Source organism: Crotalus tigris, unplaced genomic scaffold (genome assembly GCF_016545835.1).
Source record: "Crotalus tigris isolate CLP2741 ecotype Arizona unplaced genomic scaffold, ASM1654583v1 scf7180000023738.1706062, whole genome shotgun sequence".
NCBI classification, from domain to species: Eukaryota; Metazoa; Chordata; class Lepidosauria; order Squamata; family Viperidae; genus Crotalus; species Crotalus tigris.
Window position 1 is genome coordinate 1,473,623 of NW_024100150.1, and position 17,305 is coordinate 1,490,927.

Sequence of the window (17,305 nt, forward strand, 5' to 3'; positions counted from 1 at the left end):
AAACTTGTAAACACTGCCATCTATTGGCTGAATACTATTGTAATTGTTGCACAAAAATACATTCCACCATTTTGTTTCCTCCAACAGGTATCAAGACTGGACACTGTATAAAAATTGGGAACAATATCAGCGGGACGTGCGAAATCCTAGCTTGGTGTCCAGTGGAGAAGAAAGACGGAACAAAGTTAGTTCCAAAAAAACCCCAAAACAGCTTTTCCATAGAAGCTGAGGCCTTGAATGCTAGAACTGGGAGGGTCGCAGCCCACAGACTGGGGGACCCCTGGTCTAAGGGATGTAACTAAAATCCCATTTGATTCTACTCAAGTATTAAGTAATTCAGTTAACCAATCTCTTTTATTTATTTTTAAGGTCAGCTGTTCTGGCCGATGCTGAGAATTTCACCATTTACATCAAGAACACCATCCGTTTCCCCAAGTTTAATTTTTCCAAGTAAGTTTTTCCTTCTTTCTTTCTTTCTTTCTTTCTTTCTTTCTTTCTTTCTTTCTTTCTTTCTTTCTTTCTTTCTTTCCTTCCTTCCTTCCTTCCTTCCTTCTTTCCTTCCTTCTTTCTTTCTCTTTCTTTCTTCCTTCCTTTCTCTTTCTTTCTTTTTCTTTCTTTCTTTCCTTTTTCTTACTTTCTCTTTCTTTCCTTCCTTCCTTCTTCCTCTTTCTTTCTTTCTTTCTTTCTTTCTTTCTTTCTTTCTTTCATAATATTTTATTGATTTTTCTCTTTATTACATTTCATTAGTGCTTAGTAAACGTTGTGTCTGGATTCATTTCTTATATTTAGTAATACAAGTTAAATTCTTACTCTCTGTCCTGTTTTTTCCAGCCGTTGATAAAATAAGTTCCACATTTGAAAATATTCTGTATCAAGGGCTGCCACAGGGGCTTTCTTTCTTTCTTTCTTTCTTTCTTTCTTTCTTTCTTTCTTTCTTTCTTTCTTTCTTTCTTTCTTTCTTTCTTTCTTCCTTCCTTCCTTCCTTCCTTCCTTCCTTCCTTCCTTCCTTCCTTTCTTTCTTTCTTTCTTTCTTTCTTTCCTTCTTTCTTCTTTCTTTCCCTTTTAGTTGTTTTTGACATCCTTATAGGAAACGTTCTGTCTGCAGGAACAAGTTGCCAAATTTTTGGACAAATCACTTTGGGAAGAAAAAACAAACCAACCAGAAAAACTTTCTGTGGCTCTGCAGATCAAAATTTATGAGAAAGGGGAAATAAGGAAAGGAAAGGAACAATGGCAGCTTTTCCAGGATGCTGCATTTACATGCTGATGCAAGACTGAAATTCTAAATGACAGGGTTGCATGGTTTATTTTTTAAAATTAAATTTAGAAAGCCCCATCAGCTCCGTAAGACTCTGGGCAGCATTAAAACAATAGAATTAAAATGATAAAACCAACAATACCTATGAAAAAAGAACAATCTGCCTGCCAGAACAAGCATTCCTATTTAATGGATAAAGTCCGATGCAAGTAGTTCTCGACTTATTGGGCCCAAAAATTCTGTTGCTAAGCAAGACAGTTGTTAAATGAGTTTTGCGATAATCATTGCCAGAGTTGTTAAGGGAATGACTGCAGTTGCTTAGTAATGGGGCTGTTGAGTCAATCTGGCATCCCCATTGACTTTGATGGTCATAAGGTCTCAAAAAGTAATAATAATAATACAAAATTTGGAAGGTACCTTGGAGATCATCTAGTCCAACCCCCTGCTCAGGCAGGAAACCCTGTACTATTTCAGACAAATGGCTGCCCAGTCTCTTCTTAAAGACTTCCAGTGTTAGAGCATTCACAGCTTTTGCAGGCAGGTTGTTAATAATAATAATAATAATAATAATAATAATGATGATGATGACGATGATGATGATGTTGGAAGGGACCTTGGAGATCATCTAGTCCAACCCCCTGCTCAGGCAGGAATCCCTGTACCATTTCAGAGAAATGGCTGCCCAGTCTCTTCTTAAAGACTTCCAGTGTTGGAGCATTCACAGCTTTTGCAGGCAGGTTGTTAATAATAATAATAATAATAATAATAATAATAATAATAATAATAATAATGTTGGAAGGGACTTTGGAGGTCATCTAGTCCAACCTCCTGCTCAGGCAGGAAACCCTATACCCTTTCGGACAAATGGCTGTCCAGTTTCTTCTTAAAAACCTCCAGTGTTGGAGCATTCACCACTTCTGGAGGCAAGGAGTTCCACTGGTTAATTGTTCTCACTGTCAGGAAGTTTCTCCTTAGTTCTAGGTGATCACATGATCCTGGGATGCTGCAACTGTCATAAATACCTGCCAGTTGTGAAGCATCCTAAGTTTGATCCCATGATCGTGGGGCTGATGCAACGGCCTTAAGTGTGAAAAACGGTCATAAGGAAGAGGAGGACGGTGGGGGTTCTTAATGCTCTCTGTGCTTGGTTGTTTCCTTACAGACATTTCATGACTTGACTAGGTAATACCATCAGTGTTAACAGAGAGTAGGGTTTGCGGACAGGAGAAGGAGGAGGAGGGGGAGGAGGAGGGGGAGGAGGAGGAGGAGGAGGAGGGGGACTGTGGGGTCCTTGGTGCTCTCTGAGCTTGGTGGTTTTCTTGCAGACGTTTCATGACCCAACTAGGGAACATCATCAGTGCTAGAAGGGAGTGGGGTTTGTGGTGTAAAGGAGGAGGATGAGGACTGTGGGGTCCTTGGTCCCCTCTGAGCTTGGTTCTTTGCAGACATTTCATTACCCAACTTGGTAAGCGTTGGTCATTGTTTTCAGCACCCTCATATCTTCAAATGGTTGCTAAATGAATGTTCATTAAGCGAGGATTACTCTACCCAATTACAATGCCGAGATGGCTTGTGTTGCTGGTGAGCGCTGCGTTTTTGAAAACTGCAGTGTTGTGGTTCCGGCTAATGAAACATTTCAAAGAACTTCCAGGCATTATTTTCTTAAAAGTCTTTTATTGTTACAAAATGTCGGCACAGGCACAACGGAGGGATGCTAGGATCTAAGTTCTCTTCCTCTGAGCAGTTAAATTATCAGCATGTTCCCTCCCTAAATTAGCCCATTATATCTCACATTATCCAATTAGTGTGAAGGTCAAAGGTTTTCTTCCTCTTTCCCCCCCCTTTACCCCCAACCCCCCCTTCTGCTCTGTATTAACCCCATAATTACCAGACAATTCTGCATATTGTCAAAAGCAAGAATATACAATATTTGCAGCGTTGACACCCAGGTTCCTGCCCTTCTCACTTCCCTGTCTTTCTGATGTAGAACCAATGTCCTGGACACCAAAAACAACGCCTATCTGAAGACGTGCCGCTATGGAGCAGACCAGCCCTATTGCCCCATCTTCTCATTGGGGAAACTGGTCAGCTGGGCCGGGAGCAGCTTTCACGAGATGGCGTCAGAGGTATGAAAACAAACGTAGGCTGCGCCTTCCTTTAGCTGGTGGTTTGTCATAAAGTAATCTTTATGACAAAGTCACCCAGCCGGCTTTCATGCTTAAGTTGGAACTGGTACTCACCGTCTCCTGGTGATTGGCCCAAAGTCACCTAATTGGCTATTGTGCCAAAGGTGGGACTAGAACTCACCGTCTCCTGGTGATTGGCCCCAAGTCACCCAACTGGCTTACATGCTTAAGTTGGAACTAGAACTCACCGTCTCCTGGTGATTGAGCCCAGTCACCCAGCCGGCTTTCATGCCTATGTTGGAACTAGAACTCCCCGTCTCCTGGTGATTGGCCCAAAGTCACCCAGGCAAGTTTCATGTCTAAGTTGGAACTAGAACTCACCGTCTCCTGGTGATTGGCCCAAAGTCACCCAACCGGCTTTCATGCCTAAGTTGGAACTAGAACTCACTGTCTCCTAGTGATTGGCCCCAAGTCATCCAGGCAAGTTCCATGCCTAAGTTGGAACTAGAACTCACCGTCTCCTGGTGATTGAACCCAGTCACCCAGCCAGCTTTCATGCCTAAGTTGGAACTAGAACTCACTGTCTCCTGGTAATTGAGCCCAGACACCCAGCCGGCTTTCATGCCTAAGTTGGAACTAGAACTCACCGTCTCCTGGTGATTGAGCCCAGTCACCCAGCCAGCTTTCATGCCTAAGTTGGAACTAGAACTCACTGTCTCCTGGTGATTGAGCCCAGACACCCAGCCGGCTTTCATGCCTAAGTTGGAACTAGAACTCACCGTCTCCTGGTGATTGAGCCCAGACACCCAGCCGGCTTTCATGCCTAAGTTGGAACTAGAACTCACTGTCTCCTGGTGATTGGCCCAAAGTCACCCAGGCAAGTTTCATGTCTAAGTTGGAACTAGAACTCACCGTCTCCTGGTGATTGACCCAAAGTCACTCAACCGGTTTTCATGCCTAAATGTGATATAAATCAGTCAGGTGTCCACAGGATGCTGCAAACAGCCAAAAATGTGGCTGTAGGGCAGTGGTTCTCAACCTTTCTAATGCCGTGACCCCATAATACAGTTCCCCATGTTGTGGTGACCCCCAAGTGGGTGTGGCCACCAATAAGAGGGAGTAGGACAGCTAGGGAAAAGGAAACAAAATGGTGGACAGCGTGGTTTGGCGACCCCCATGAAATGGTCGTTCGACCCCAAATGGGGTCCCGACCCACAGGTTGAGAACCACTGCTGTAGGGGGTATGAATGGCCTATGGGGGGGGGTCCATTCTAACATTGAATTATTATGCAGTCAGTCATAAGTCAAGGACTACCTGAATTTAGGACAGGCCGTGGACCCATCACGCCAACTCTGGTGGATCTCCCAAGGTTTTTGAGGGGAAACAGCTTCCTATTCTTCTGCCAAAACGGAAGAAAACCTTTTTCTGGTTTTTTTTTTTTTCTTTTCATCCAGGGCGGTGTGATTGGAATCCAGATTGAATGGGATTGCAACTTGGATAAAAAGCCATCCGAATGCAACCCTTGCTATTCTTTCAGTCGCCTAGATAACAAATTTGCGGAGAAGTCGGTCTCCTCTGGATACAACTTCAGGTAACGGAGACGGAGGCGGCGTTTGGCTGGACAGTCACTTAGACAGGAGCCAGCCGTGTGCTGCAGGTGCCAAAAAGGCCAACACAGTGCTGGGCTGCATTAACAGAGGGAGAGAATCAAGATCACGTGAAGTGTTAATACTACTTTACAAGGCCTTGGTAAGGCCATACTGGGAATCCTGCACCCAGTTTTGGTCACCATGATGTAAAAAAAAAAATGTTGAGACTCTAAAAAGAGTGCAGAGAAGAGCAACAAAGATGATCAGGGGACTGGAGGCTAAAACATATAAGGAACGGCTGCTGGAATTGGGGATGTCTAGTTTAACAAAGAGAAGGATGAGGGGGGACAGGATAGCAGCCTTCCAGTATCTCAGGGGCTGCCCCAAAGAAGAGGGAGTCAAGCTATCCTCCAAAGCGCCTGAAAGCAGGACAAGAAGCAACGGATGGAGAAACTCATCAAGGAGAGAACTAACCTAGAACTAAGGAGGAACTTTCTGACAGTGAGAACAATTAACCAGTGGAACAGCCTGCCTCCAGAAGCTGTGAATGCTCCAACATTGGAAGTTTTTAAGAAGAGACTGGACAGCCATTTGTCCGAAATGGTGTAGGGTTTCCTACCTGAGCAGGGGTTGGACTAGATGACCTCCAAGATCCCTTCCAACTTTATTATTATTATTATTATTATTATTATTATTATTATTATTATTATTATTATTATTATTAGATTCAGCCAGAGTTTCATTCCATACAGCATTAACATTGTGAACTCTCAAGCTTCCTCCTTCCACTATAGAATCAAGATGGACAATATTTAATATTTATTTCTACGTATATGTAGGGATGTGGGTCTATACATATGTTGTTCATAGTATGTTTAGGTGTGTGTCATGTATGTGTTTCACTTTTCGCGGAAAAAAAAAAGATCTTGCAAAGTTATAATTGATTGATTGAACTTTTTAGTCCCACCGTCTACCATTACCACTGCAGTCATGCCCACCCAATGTACCATGCCCACCCAATGGCCACGCCCACCCAGCACCCGACGATACATAAGTGGGTTTTCAGTTGCAGTTTGGGCACTCGGTCTCTAAAAGGTTTGCCATCACTGGTATAGTGTTTGCTGCCTGAGCAGGGGGTTGGACTAGATGACCTCCAAGGTCACTTCCAACTTTTTAATTATTATTATTATTATTATTATTATTATTATTATTATTATTATTATTACTATTATTACTATTATTATTGCCCTGCCACTTCGGCACTTTCAATCTTTCTGAAATTGCTTCAATGGCCAAATCGGGATGAATTGACCCAGGTCAGTGCTGGGAAACTGCCAGCCAGGCTGGAAGGAAGAGTCAAGCGAGGGCCTAGTTTGGAATCCTTGCACAATTGCAAGAGTCATAAGCCTGAGCTACCCCAATATCCACGAAGCGCGGCCTATCTGGTCATTCCCAGGGGATATGCAGGGGCGATAGATAATAAAATTAATGACTTTCGTTACAGGTCTTCTTTAATTTTGTGACCCCCCCAATTGACCCCCAAACTTTCCATTGCTAAGTGAGTGAGTTTTGCCCCATTTTACAACTTTCCTGCCACGACTGTTAAGCAAATCACTGCCGTTGTTCAATTAGTAATACAGTTGTTAAGTGGATCCAGCTTTCCCATCTCAAAAGGGGATTACGTGACCCAGGGACGTTGCAACTGTCATAAACACGAGTCAGTTGCCAAGCGGCTGGCTTTTGATCACGTGACCGTGGGGGGAAGGCTGCCATGGTTGTAAAAGTGTGAAAAACAGCCCCTTTTTTCACTGCCGTTGTAACCGTCCCTACATTATAAGTTGAGGATTATCTGTAATCAGACAGTAAATTGTCTGAAATGGCATAGGGTTTCCTGCCTGAGCAGGGGGTTGGACTAAATGACCTCCAAGGTCCCTTCCAACTTGTTTATTTTTATTTTTTATTATTATTATTATTAACTATTATTATTAATAAGAATAATCATCTGTCAATGAAGCCTAAGGGGGAAAAAAGAGATTTCTCTTCTACTTGGAAAAATAAATCACACGAGATTTTATGATTTTTTTTATTGTTGTTGTTCAGATTTGCCAAGTATTACCGGAGCGTGGCTGATATCGATTTCCGAATGCTGATCAAAGCCTACGGGATCCGCTTTGATATCATGGTGAATGGCAAGGTGAGATGGGGCAGACGGTGGCGAAAAACATAGATTTGCGATAGTGGCAAATATCTGCAGCCCAGGTGTCGAAGGAGGGTGGAGGTTCGTTCTCTGAGCTTGGGGGTTGGTTTCCGAACGTTTCATTACCAGGCTGAGTAACATCTTCAGAAAGAGTGTAGGGCAGGGGTAGGCAGCCTCAGCTCTTTTATGACTCGTGGACTTCAACTCCCAGAATTCCTGAGCCAGCCATGCTGAGGGGAAAGGGAGAGTTTTCCATGCTGAGCCATGCTGGCTCAGGAATTCTGGGAGTTGAAGTCCACGAGTCACAAAGGGGCCATAGTTCCCCCATGCAGGCTCAGGAATTCTGGGAGTTGAAGTCCACGAGTCATGAAGGGGGCCATAGTTCCCCCATGCTGGCTCAGGAATTCTGGGAGTTGAAGTCCACGAGTCATGAAGGGGGCCATAGTTCCCCCATGCTGGCTCAGGAATTCTGGGAGTTGAAGTCCATGAGTCATGAAGGGGGCCATAGTTCCCCCATGCTGGCTCAGGAATTCTGGGAGTTGAAGTCCATGAGTCATAAAAGAGCCGAGATTGCCTACCCCTGATATAGGGGGTGACAATGTCGGCGTTCTTCTGCTTATAAGGGCCTTGTGTGGTCAGTGGGTCTTGTGAATGGGGAGGTTACATTAGGTGAGGGTCTTGTGATGGGTCAGGTGAGGGTCAGGTCAGGTGAGGATCTTCTGATGGGTCTTGTGATGGATCGGCTGAGGGTCACGTCAGGTGAGAGTGACTGGGAGGTGAAGGAATGAATGAAAGAATAGAATAGAATAGGAATAGAATTTGAAATTAGATTAGAATAGAATAGAATAGAATAGAATAGAATAGAATAGAATAGAATAGAATAGAATAGAATAGAATAGAATAGAGAGGGACCTTGGAGGTCTTCTAGTCCAGCCCCCTGCTCAAGGAGGAGAACCTATACCATCTCAGACAAGTGATTGTCTAGCCTCTTCTTAAAAACCTCCAGTGATGGAACACCCACAACTTCTGGAGGCAGGTTGTTCCACTGGTTAATTGTCCTCCCTGTCAGGAAGTTTCTCCTTAATTCCAGGTTGCTTCTCTCCTTGATCAGTTTCCAACCATTGTTTCTCGTCCTGCCCTCTGGTGCTTTGGAGAATAATGTGACCCCCTCCTCTTTGTGGCAGCCCCTCAAATACTATCATCTCCCCTATTCCTTCTTTTCTTTAGACTAGCCAGACCCAAGTCCCACAGCCGTTCTTCGTATGTTTTAGTATCCAGGCCTTGGATCATTTTAGTAGCTCTTCTCTGAACTTTTTCCAAACTCTCAACATCTTTTTTGTGATATGGGGACCAAAATTGGCTGCAGTATCCCAGGTGTGGCCTCACTAGGGTTTTATAAAGCGGTGCTAATACTTCACGTGATCTTAATTCTACGCCTCTGTTTATACAACCCAGGATTGTGTTAGCTTTTTTGGCTGCTGCTGCACATGGCTGGCTCACGGTCAAGTGATCGTCCACTAGGACTCCGAGGTCCCTCTCACAGTGCCTGTTTTTGAGCCGGGTCTCGCCCAATCTGTACTTGCGCCTTTGGTTTTTCCTGCCTAAGTGTAAAACTTTGCTTTTCTCCACATGGAAACTCATTTTGTTGGACAGGGCCCATGGTTCAAGTTTGTCAAGATCTTTTTGATTCCTGAGTTTGTCTTCTGGGGTGTTGGCTACTCCTGCCAGTTGGGTGTCATCTGCAAATTTGTTGAGTTCCCCTTCAATTCCCTCATCTTAATCATATATGTAAATACTGAAGAGTACTGGGCCTAGGACGGAACCTTGTAGTAACCCACTGCTTACTTCCCTCCATGTGGATTTAGTGCTGTTGAGGACTACTCATTGACTATGGTTGGCCAGCCAGCTACAGATCCATTTGGTGGTGATGTTGTCTATCCCACCTTTTCCTAGCTTAGCGAGGAGTAAGTTGTGGTCTACTTTGTGGAAGGAAGGAAGGAAAGAAGGAAGGAAGGAAGGAAGGAAGGAAGGAAGGAAGGAAGGAAGGAAGGACAAACAACAGATGGAAACTCATCAAGGAGAGAAGCAACCTAGAACTAAGGAGAAACTTCTTGGCAGTGAGAACAATTAACCAGTGGAACAACCTGCCTCCAGAAGCTGTAGATGCTCCAACACTGGAAGTTTTTAAGAAGAGACTGGATAGCCATTGTCTGAAATGGTATAGGGTTTCCTGCCTGAGCAGGGGGTTGGACTAGATGACCTCCAAGGTCCCTTCCAACTCTTATTATTCTCTGTTCTCGGTAACAGAGTCATATTGGGGGAAACTGTCTAAGCCAATGTTTCTCAACCTTAAGTTGCGTGGACTTCAACTCCCAGAATTCCCCAGCCAGGACCCTGCTGAGGAATTCTGGGAGTTGACATCCATGTAGCTTAATGTGCCCAAGGTTGTTCTAAGCAATACAGGTAGTCCTTCACTTAGAACAGATTAGTGATCGTTCAAAGCTACAACGGCACTGGAAAAAAGTGACAAATGACCGTTTTTCATACTTACGACCGTTGCAGCGTCTCCGTGGTCGTGTGATCAAAATTCTGTCGCTTGGCAACTGACTCACAGTTATAACACGGTCGCGTCCCGGGAGGGTCACGTGATCCCCGTTTGCAACCTCCTGACAAACAAAGTCAATGAGAGAAGCCAGATTCACTTAAGAACTGTGTGACTGACTTAACTACTGCAGTGATTTGTTGTTGTCTTTTTTAAGTTGGAAGGGATCTTGAGAGGTCACCTAGTCCAACCCCCAGCTCAGGTAGGAAACCCTATACCGTTTCAGACAAATGGCTGTCCAGTCTCTTCTTAAAAACCTCCAGTGTGGCAGCATTCACAGCTTCTGGAGGCAAGGAGTTCCACTGATGAATTGTTCTCACTGTCAGGAAATTTCTCCTTAGTTCTAGATTGCTTCTCTCGATTAGTTTCCATCCATCCGTTGCTTCTTGTCCTGCCTTCAGGCGCCTTGGAGAATAGCTTGACTCCCTCTTCTTTGGGGCAGCCGCTGAGATACTGGAACACTGTTATCCTGTCCCCCCTCGTCCTTCTCTTTGTTAAACTAGACCACAGGTCGGCAACCTGCGGCTCCGGAGCCACATGCGACTCTTTGAGCCTTCCCTGTGGCTCCCAGCCTCCTCTGCCTTTGTAGAGAGAGACAGAGACAGAGAGAGGAATTGTGCTTCCCTGCTTCTCTCTCTCTCTCTCTCTCTGCGTGTGTGTGTGTGTGTGTAAAAGAGAGTGCACTCACAGTGTTCTCCGAGGAGCTGAAAAGCTTACTGGGTGGAGCTCCTCCCTTTGCTGCGTCTCTGCAGGAAGCAGAAAGGGCAGGAGGGAGCTACCTAGTCCAGCTAGGCTGACTCAGGAATTCTGGGAGTTGAAGTCCATGAGATAGGAGGCGGGGGGGGGATGAAAGAGAGAAAGAGAGAGGGAGGGGGAGAGAGAGAGAGAGAGAGAGAGAGAAAGAAAGAGAGTGGGGGAAGAGGAGTGGCAGACCAAGGGCAGATAGGGAGGGAGGGAGAGAGACAGAGAGAGAGAGAGAGACCCTTTTGACATCTAAAATGAAGATAACACTGCATATATCCTTTTTGAACCTTTGTGTGTATGTAATTTTATTCTCTTAAAGCAGTGGTTCTCAACCTGTGGGTTGGGACCCCATTTGGGGTCGAACGACCATTTCACGGGGGTCGCCAAACAATGCAGTCCGCCATTTCCCCCCCCCTTTTCTTTGGCCACGCCTCTGGCACCCAGTGATGTATAAGTGGTTGGGGATCACCACAACATGGGGAACTGTATTATGGGGTCGCGGCATTAGAAAGGTTGAGAACCACTGTCTTAAAGCATTCTCTTGGTGATCAGTGTTTTAATAGTATGGATATTCCCAAGAGTCATATTTTTACTTTTATTTTTAATGTATACATATACATATACATATACATATATATATATATATATATATATATATATATATATATATATATATATATATATATACACACACACACACATACACACACAAACACACACACACACCTATAATAAAGGTAAAAAAGGATATATGCAGTGTTATCTTCATTTTAGATATCAAAAGGGTTTTGCGGCTCCCGGTGTTTTGTTTTTGGTGGGAAACCGGTCCAAGTGACTCTTTGAGTGTTTTGGGTTGCCTACCCCTGAACTAGACATACCCAATTCCAGCAACCGTTCCTTATATGTTTTAGCCTCCAGTCCCCTAGTCATCTTTGTTGCTCTTCTCTGCACTCTTTGTAGAGTCTCAGCATCTTTTTTACATCGTGGTGACCAAAACTGGACGCCGTATTCCAAGTGTGGCCGTACCAAGGCCTTGTAAGATAGATAAGATAACCTTTATTGTCATTTTTTTTTTTACTGTGGGCACAACAGCACACATCAAAAATGAAATTTAGTTGCCCACTCTCAAAGTGAAACACATACATGACGCACACCTAAACATACTATGAACAACATATGTATAGACCCACATCCGGTATTAATACTTCACTTCGCTTATGAGTCGTAAAGTGGGGCAAAGCTGCCTTAACAACAACTCGGTCACAGAAATTCGGGGCTGAGTCGTGGTTATGAGTCACAGGCACAAACTTTAAAATCCGCGCACACCTCCACCAGATTCACACTTTCTCCCTTTCCTTTCAGGCAGGAAAATTCAACATCATCCCGACGGTGATCAATGTGGGATCCAGTCTGGCGCTAATGGGAGTGGTAGGTCACTCATTCGGGATGGAAGCAAGCAATTGCTGGATTACAGGCAATCTTCGACTTACAATTAGAGATGGGAAGGCCTGGAACAAAAAATCAGAAAAATTTCGGGGGGGGGGGGAAACAGGGAAAAATTGGGGGGGAAAGGTTTTGTTTTGTTTTTTTTTTAAAAAAAAAGATTTTGGAAAAAAAAATGGAAAAAACCCAGGGGTTTCCCCCCCATTTTTTCTCCAAGGCCATTTAAAAAAAAAAAAAAACCCGTTTCCCTCCCCAATTTTTCCAAGTTTTTCCCAAGTGTTCCCATCTCTACTTACAACCATTTATTTAGCAACCAAAGGACGTCGCTGAAACAAGTCACTTACAACCACGGTCGTGTGATCCTAATTCAGAAGCTTGATCACAAGCATGTATTTATTACATGGTTGTGGCATTGTGGCATCACATGGTTTCCCCGGTTTGTGACTTTCTCAGCTGGCTTCCAACAAACAAAGTCAATGAGGGAATCCGGAATCATTTATTTATTTATTTATGAGACTTATATACCGCTTTAAGTGCAAGCACTCTCTAAGCGGTGTACACCAGTAAGCAATGTATATATATATATTTACATTGCCCCCAACAATCTGGGGCCTCATTTTACCTACCCCGGAAGGATGGAAGGCTGAGTCAACCTTGAGCCGGTGAGATTTGAACCGCTGACCTGCTGAACACAGTCAGCTAAAGTGGCCTGCAGTACTGCATTATAACTGCTGCGCCACCTTGGCTCTTTCATGGGGTTGGACTAGATGACCTCCAAGGTCCCTTCAATATATATATATATATATATATATATATATGTTTTCTGAGGTTTTCGCGGGTGTTTGTATGTAGGTCTTTGGTTGTTCGGGTTTTCTCCCGCGTAAAATTGGAAGTGTCTTGGCGACGTTTCGACGAAGTCCCATTCGTCATCTTCAGGCTGGTGTTTTCAGCTTCGTGCTTCGAGCAGCACGAAGCTGAAAACACCAGCCTGAAGATGACGAATGGGACTTCGTCGAAACGTCGCCAAGACACTTCCAATTTTACGCGGGAGAAAACCCGAACAACCAAAGACCTACATATATATATATATATATATATATATATAATTAGAAATAAAAACAAAAATGCGACTCTTGGGGGTATTCATATTGTCAAAATAATGATCACCAAGAGAATATCTATCAAAAATAGAATTTAATCCACCAAGCTTTCGTCAAATACATTTGACATCGTCAGGGTTAAAAGGCAAACGCCGGGGGAAGTCTTATATACAGTTGTTTAATGCCTGTTTCCGGCTCTTGGAGCGTGTCATCGGCCCCAGCTGATCGAGTTGAGTCTCAAGCGCACGCCCCACATCAGCATCTATCCTCTTTCCATTGCTAATTTGCATTCTGTCATACGTTACTCCGTTAGCTGTTTCAGAGTTGGGGGTCAGGATCTTTTTGTCTCCCCTGCTCATAACTCCCCCACCATCCCACACACGGCTTCCCAATTGTCCCATTGTCAGTGCCTTGTTGTTCCGTCCATTGTCGGTAAGCACCATTCCCACTCATCCCCAATTCTCCATTCTCACTCCGTGAGGAACCGGAAGGAAAACGGAATATAATAAAGTCTAACGAGGACGATGAGAACGAGGATGAATCCCCCTTTGAGGATACTACCAGGCACATTATGATAACCCGGTCGCAGTCGAGCAGAGGAAGGCACCCCCCTCTGACATTCTCAACACAAAGCTGCGGAGTGAAACAGCGACTGCAATTAAAGGGGAAGAGCCCCGTACGGAGTGAGAATGGAGAATTGGGGATGAGTGGGAATGGTGCTTACCGACAATGGACGGAACAACAAGGCACTGACAATGGGACAATGGCAGAAAACATCTTGAGTGTGCGCAAGGGAGAGAGCGTGGAAACGAACAGTAGATCATTTAGGAGAACTCACGGGAAGGAGGAGGGGAGGAGGAATAGCATGGGTGGTGACTATGAGCCTGCGTTACAACCCCGAGGGATAGATAAACAAGATCAAAGTGGTCTTGGGGCTTGCAGGGATATTGGAAGAAATTTAAATAATTACCCACCCCCGCTCCCTAAGGGAAGCCGTGTGTGGGATGGTGGGGGAGTTATGAGCAGGGGAGACAAAAAGATCCTGACCCCCAACTCTGAAACAGCTAACGGAGTAACCTATGACAGAATGCAAATTAGCAATGGAAAGAGGATAGATGCTGATGTGGGGCGTGCGCTTGAGACTCAACTCGATCAGCTGGGGCCGATGACACGCTCCAAGAGCCGGAAACAGGCATTAAACAACTGTATATAAGACTTCCCCCGGCGTTTGCCTTTTAACCCTGACGATGTCAAATGTATTTGACGAAAGCTTGGTGGATTAAATTCTATTTTTGATAGATATTCTCTTGGTGATCATTATTTTGACAATATATATATATATATATATATATATATATATATATATATATATATATATATATATATATATATATATATATTTTACTATTATTATTGTTGTTGTTGTTGTTGATGATGATCATCGCAAGTCAGCCAGATGTTCAGACTGGATTTGGCATTTTGTCTACCTATCGAGTCCTTACCCAGGACCTGGGATAGGCAGACGTGGATGTTTGATGGTATTACAGATATCGTCGCAGGATGGAAGCAGTTCCTAGGAAGGCCGCCTTTTGCAATTGACTAATAGCGAATTTGTCAATGCTGCGACGGTCATTAAGTGTGCAAAAACGGTCATTTTTTTTCCAGGACTTTGAACTGTCAGTAAATGAACTCTTTGTCGTGGACTCCCCGTATTATCTTATTTTATCTTATGTTATTAAATTATATACGGTAGCTTTTTCTCTTAAGTGGCACAGCGAGTTTGGGCTTGCCAGCTAAAATAAAATAGAATAAAATAATATTTTTTTTTAAAAAAAAAGCCTCGCTAGTATAAGCATGCAACTGAAAATACGAAACTTTTTAAAAAGTTACTGTTAGCATGTGGAATTCCATTCCGTTCATAGAGTGTTGTTTCTGCTCTCCAGGGCGCGTTCTTCTGCGACTTGGTCCTGCTGTATCTTCTCCGAAAGAGCCAGTTTTATCGAGGGAAAAAATACGAGGAAGTGAGGTAAGTTGCCTGCAGCCACGAAGCGTTCCCGACTCATAGAGATTTATTATTTATTACTTCTGACCCAGTAAGAAATCTTTCCACTTGGATTTTTCTACAATGGGGGGTTGCAACCCTTTCTTGGGCTAAATTGATATCCTCCAGATCAGGGATCTTCAAACTTGGCCCTTTTATGACTTTTGGACTTCAGCTCCCAGAATTCCTCAGCCAGCCATGCTAGCCCAGGAATTCTGGGAGTTGAAGTCCACCAGTCATGATGGGGCCATAGTTCCCCCATGCTGGCTCAGGAATTCTGGGAGTTGAAGTCCACGAGTCATAGAGGGGCCATCGTTCCCCCATTTTGGCTCAGGAATTCTGGGAGTTGAAGTCCACCAGTCATAAAGGGGGCCATAACTCCCCCATGCTGGCTCAGGAATTCTGGGAGTTGAAGTCCACGAGTCATAGAGGGGCCATCGTTCCCCCATTTTGGCTCAGGAATTCTGGGAGTTGAAGTCCACCAGTCATAAAGGGGGCCATAACTCCCCCATGCTGGCTCAGGAATTCTGGGAGTTGAAGTCCACGAGTCATGAAGGGGCCATAGTTCCCCCATGCTGGCTCAGGAATTCTGGGAATTGAAGTCCACGAGTCATGAAGGGGGCCATAGTTCCCTCATGCTGGCTCAGGAATTCTGGGAGTTGAAGTCCACCAGTCATGAAAAGGCCAAGTTTGAAGGCCCTTGCCCCAGATCAAGCCATCCCATAGCTTAGCATGCATTGATGTACAGATGGTCCACGATTTACATTTAATGAAGAGAAGGAGGAGGGGGGACATGATAGCCGTGTTCCAGTATCTCAGAGGCTGCCCCAAAGAAGAGGGAGTCAAGCTATTCTCCAAAGCGCCAGGGCAAGAAGCAACGGATGGAAACTAACCAAAGAGAGAAGCAACCTGGAACTAAGGAGAAACTTCCTGACAGTTAGAACAATTAACCAGTGGAACAACCTGCCTCCAGAAGCTGTGAATGATCCAACACTGGAAGTTTTTAAGAAGAGACTGGACAGCCATTTGTCTGAAATGGTATAAGGGCTCCTGCCTGAGCAGGGGGTTGGACTAGATGACCTCCAAGGTCCCTTCCAGTTCTATCGCGATGATGATGATGATGATAATCATCATCACAGTTACACACCATTTCAACTAGACAATAAAAACCTAAGAAGGAAGCAAAAAAAACAAAAAATACAGGACAGATCCTTTCTAGCAACCCAGATAAGCAGGGATGAACGCCAGACAAACCATCAAACAGAAAACAATACCCTAATCAAGGAGCTACACCAACACTGGCAGGGCAAGCTACTGCATATATTCTGGTCTTTTTGTTTCCTTCTTAGCTTTTTATTATCTCTTTTGAATGACAAATAGTAATAACAGAATAGAGCTTGGAGGTCTTCTAGTTCAGCCCCCTGCTCAAGCAGGAGAATCTATACCATCTCCGACAAGTGACTATCTAGCCCAGTGGTTCTCAACCTGTGGGTCGGGACCCCATTTGGGGTCGAACGACCATTTCACGGGGGTCGCCAAACAACGCAGTCCGCCATTCCCCCCCCCCCTTTTCCTTAGCTGTGCTACTCCCTTTTGACTCTTGAATAGAGTCTAATTCTATTGGCTTTCCAAAGCCAATAGGAATTGTCCTGGCTGTCTCTGCCCTGCTCAGCCCACCAAAAGTCCCATTCTGCAAACGGTGCTGCACCAGTTGAGTAGTCCTCGACTTACGACCGGTTGAGTAGTCCTCGACTTACGACCGGTTGGGGGGTCACGGCATTAAAAAGGTTGAGAACCACTGATCTAGCCTTTTCTTAAAAGCCACCAGTGATGGACCCCCCCCAATTTCTAGTGGCAAGCAGTTCCACTGGTTAATTGTCCTCACTGTCAGGAAGTTTCTCCTTAATTCCAGGTTGCTTCTCTCTTTGATCAGTTTCCAACCATTGTTTCTCATCCTACCTTCTGGGCTTTGGTGAACAACCTGGCCCCCTCTGCCTTGTGGCAGCCCCCCCAGATACTGGAATTCTGCTATCCTGTCTCCCCTATTTCTTCTTTTCTTTAGACTAGCCAGACCCAAGTCCCGCAGCCGTTCTTCGTATGTTTTAGTCTCCAGGCCTTGGATCCTCTTAGTTGCTCTTCTCTGAACTTTTTCCAAACTTTCAACATCTTTTTTTATGATAGGGTGATCAAAATTGGCTGCAATA

The 17,305-nt window shown here is 44.5% G+C and overlaps 1 protein-coding gene across 1 annotated transcript in view; it reads left to right on the forward strand.

Moving 5' to 3' along the window:
• P2RX5 (purinergic receptor P2X 5) overlaps positions 1-17,305 on the forward strand; it is a 39,975-nt gene that overhangs the window by 21,385 nt on the left and 1,285 nt on the right. Inside the window, exons 5-11 of the mRNA XM_039321422.1 lie at positions 88-184; positions 370-450; positions 3,246-3,384; positions 4,840-4,976; positions 7,075-7,168; positions 11,880-11,945; positions 15,004-15,086. Coding sequence (XP_039177356.1) covers positions 88-184; positions 370-450; positions 3,246-3,384; positions 4,840-4,976; positions 7,075-7,168; positions 11,880-11,945; positions 15,004-15,086 — 697 coding nt within the window. The remainder of the gene's footprint in view (positions 1-87; positions 185-369; positions 451-3,245; positions 3,385-4,839; positions 4,977-7,074; positions 7,169-11,879; positions 11,946-15,003; positions 15,087-17,305) is intronic.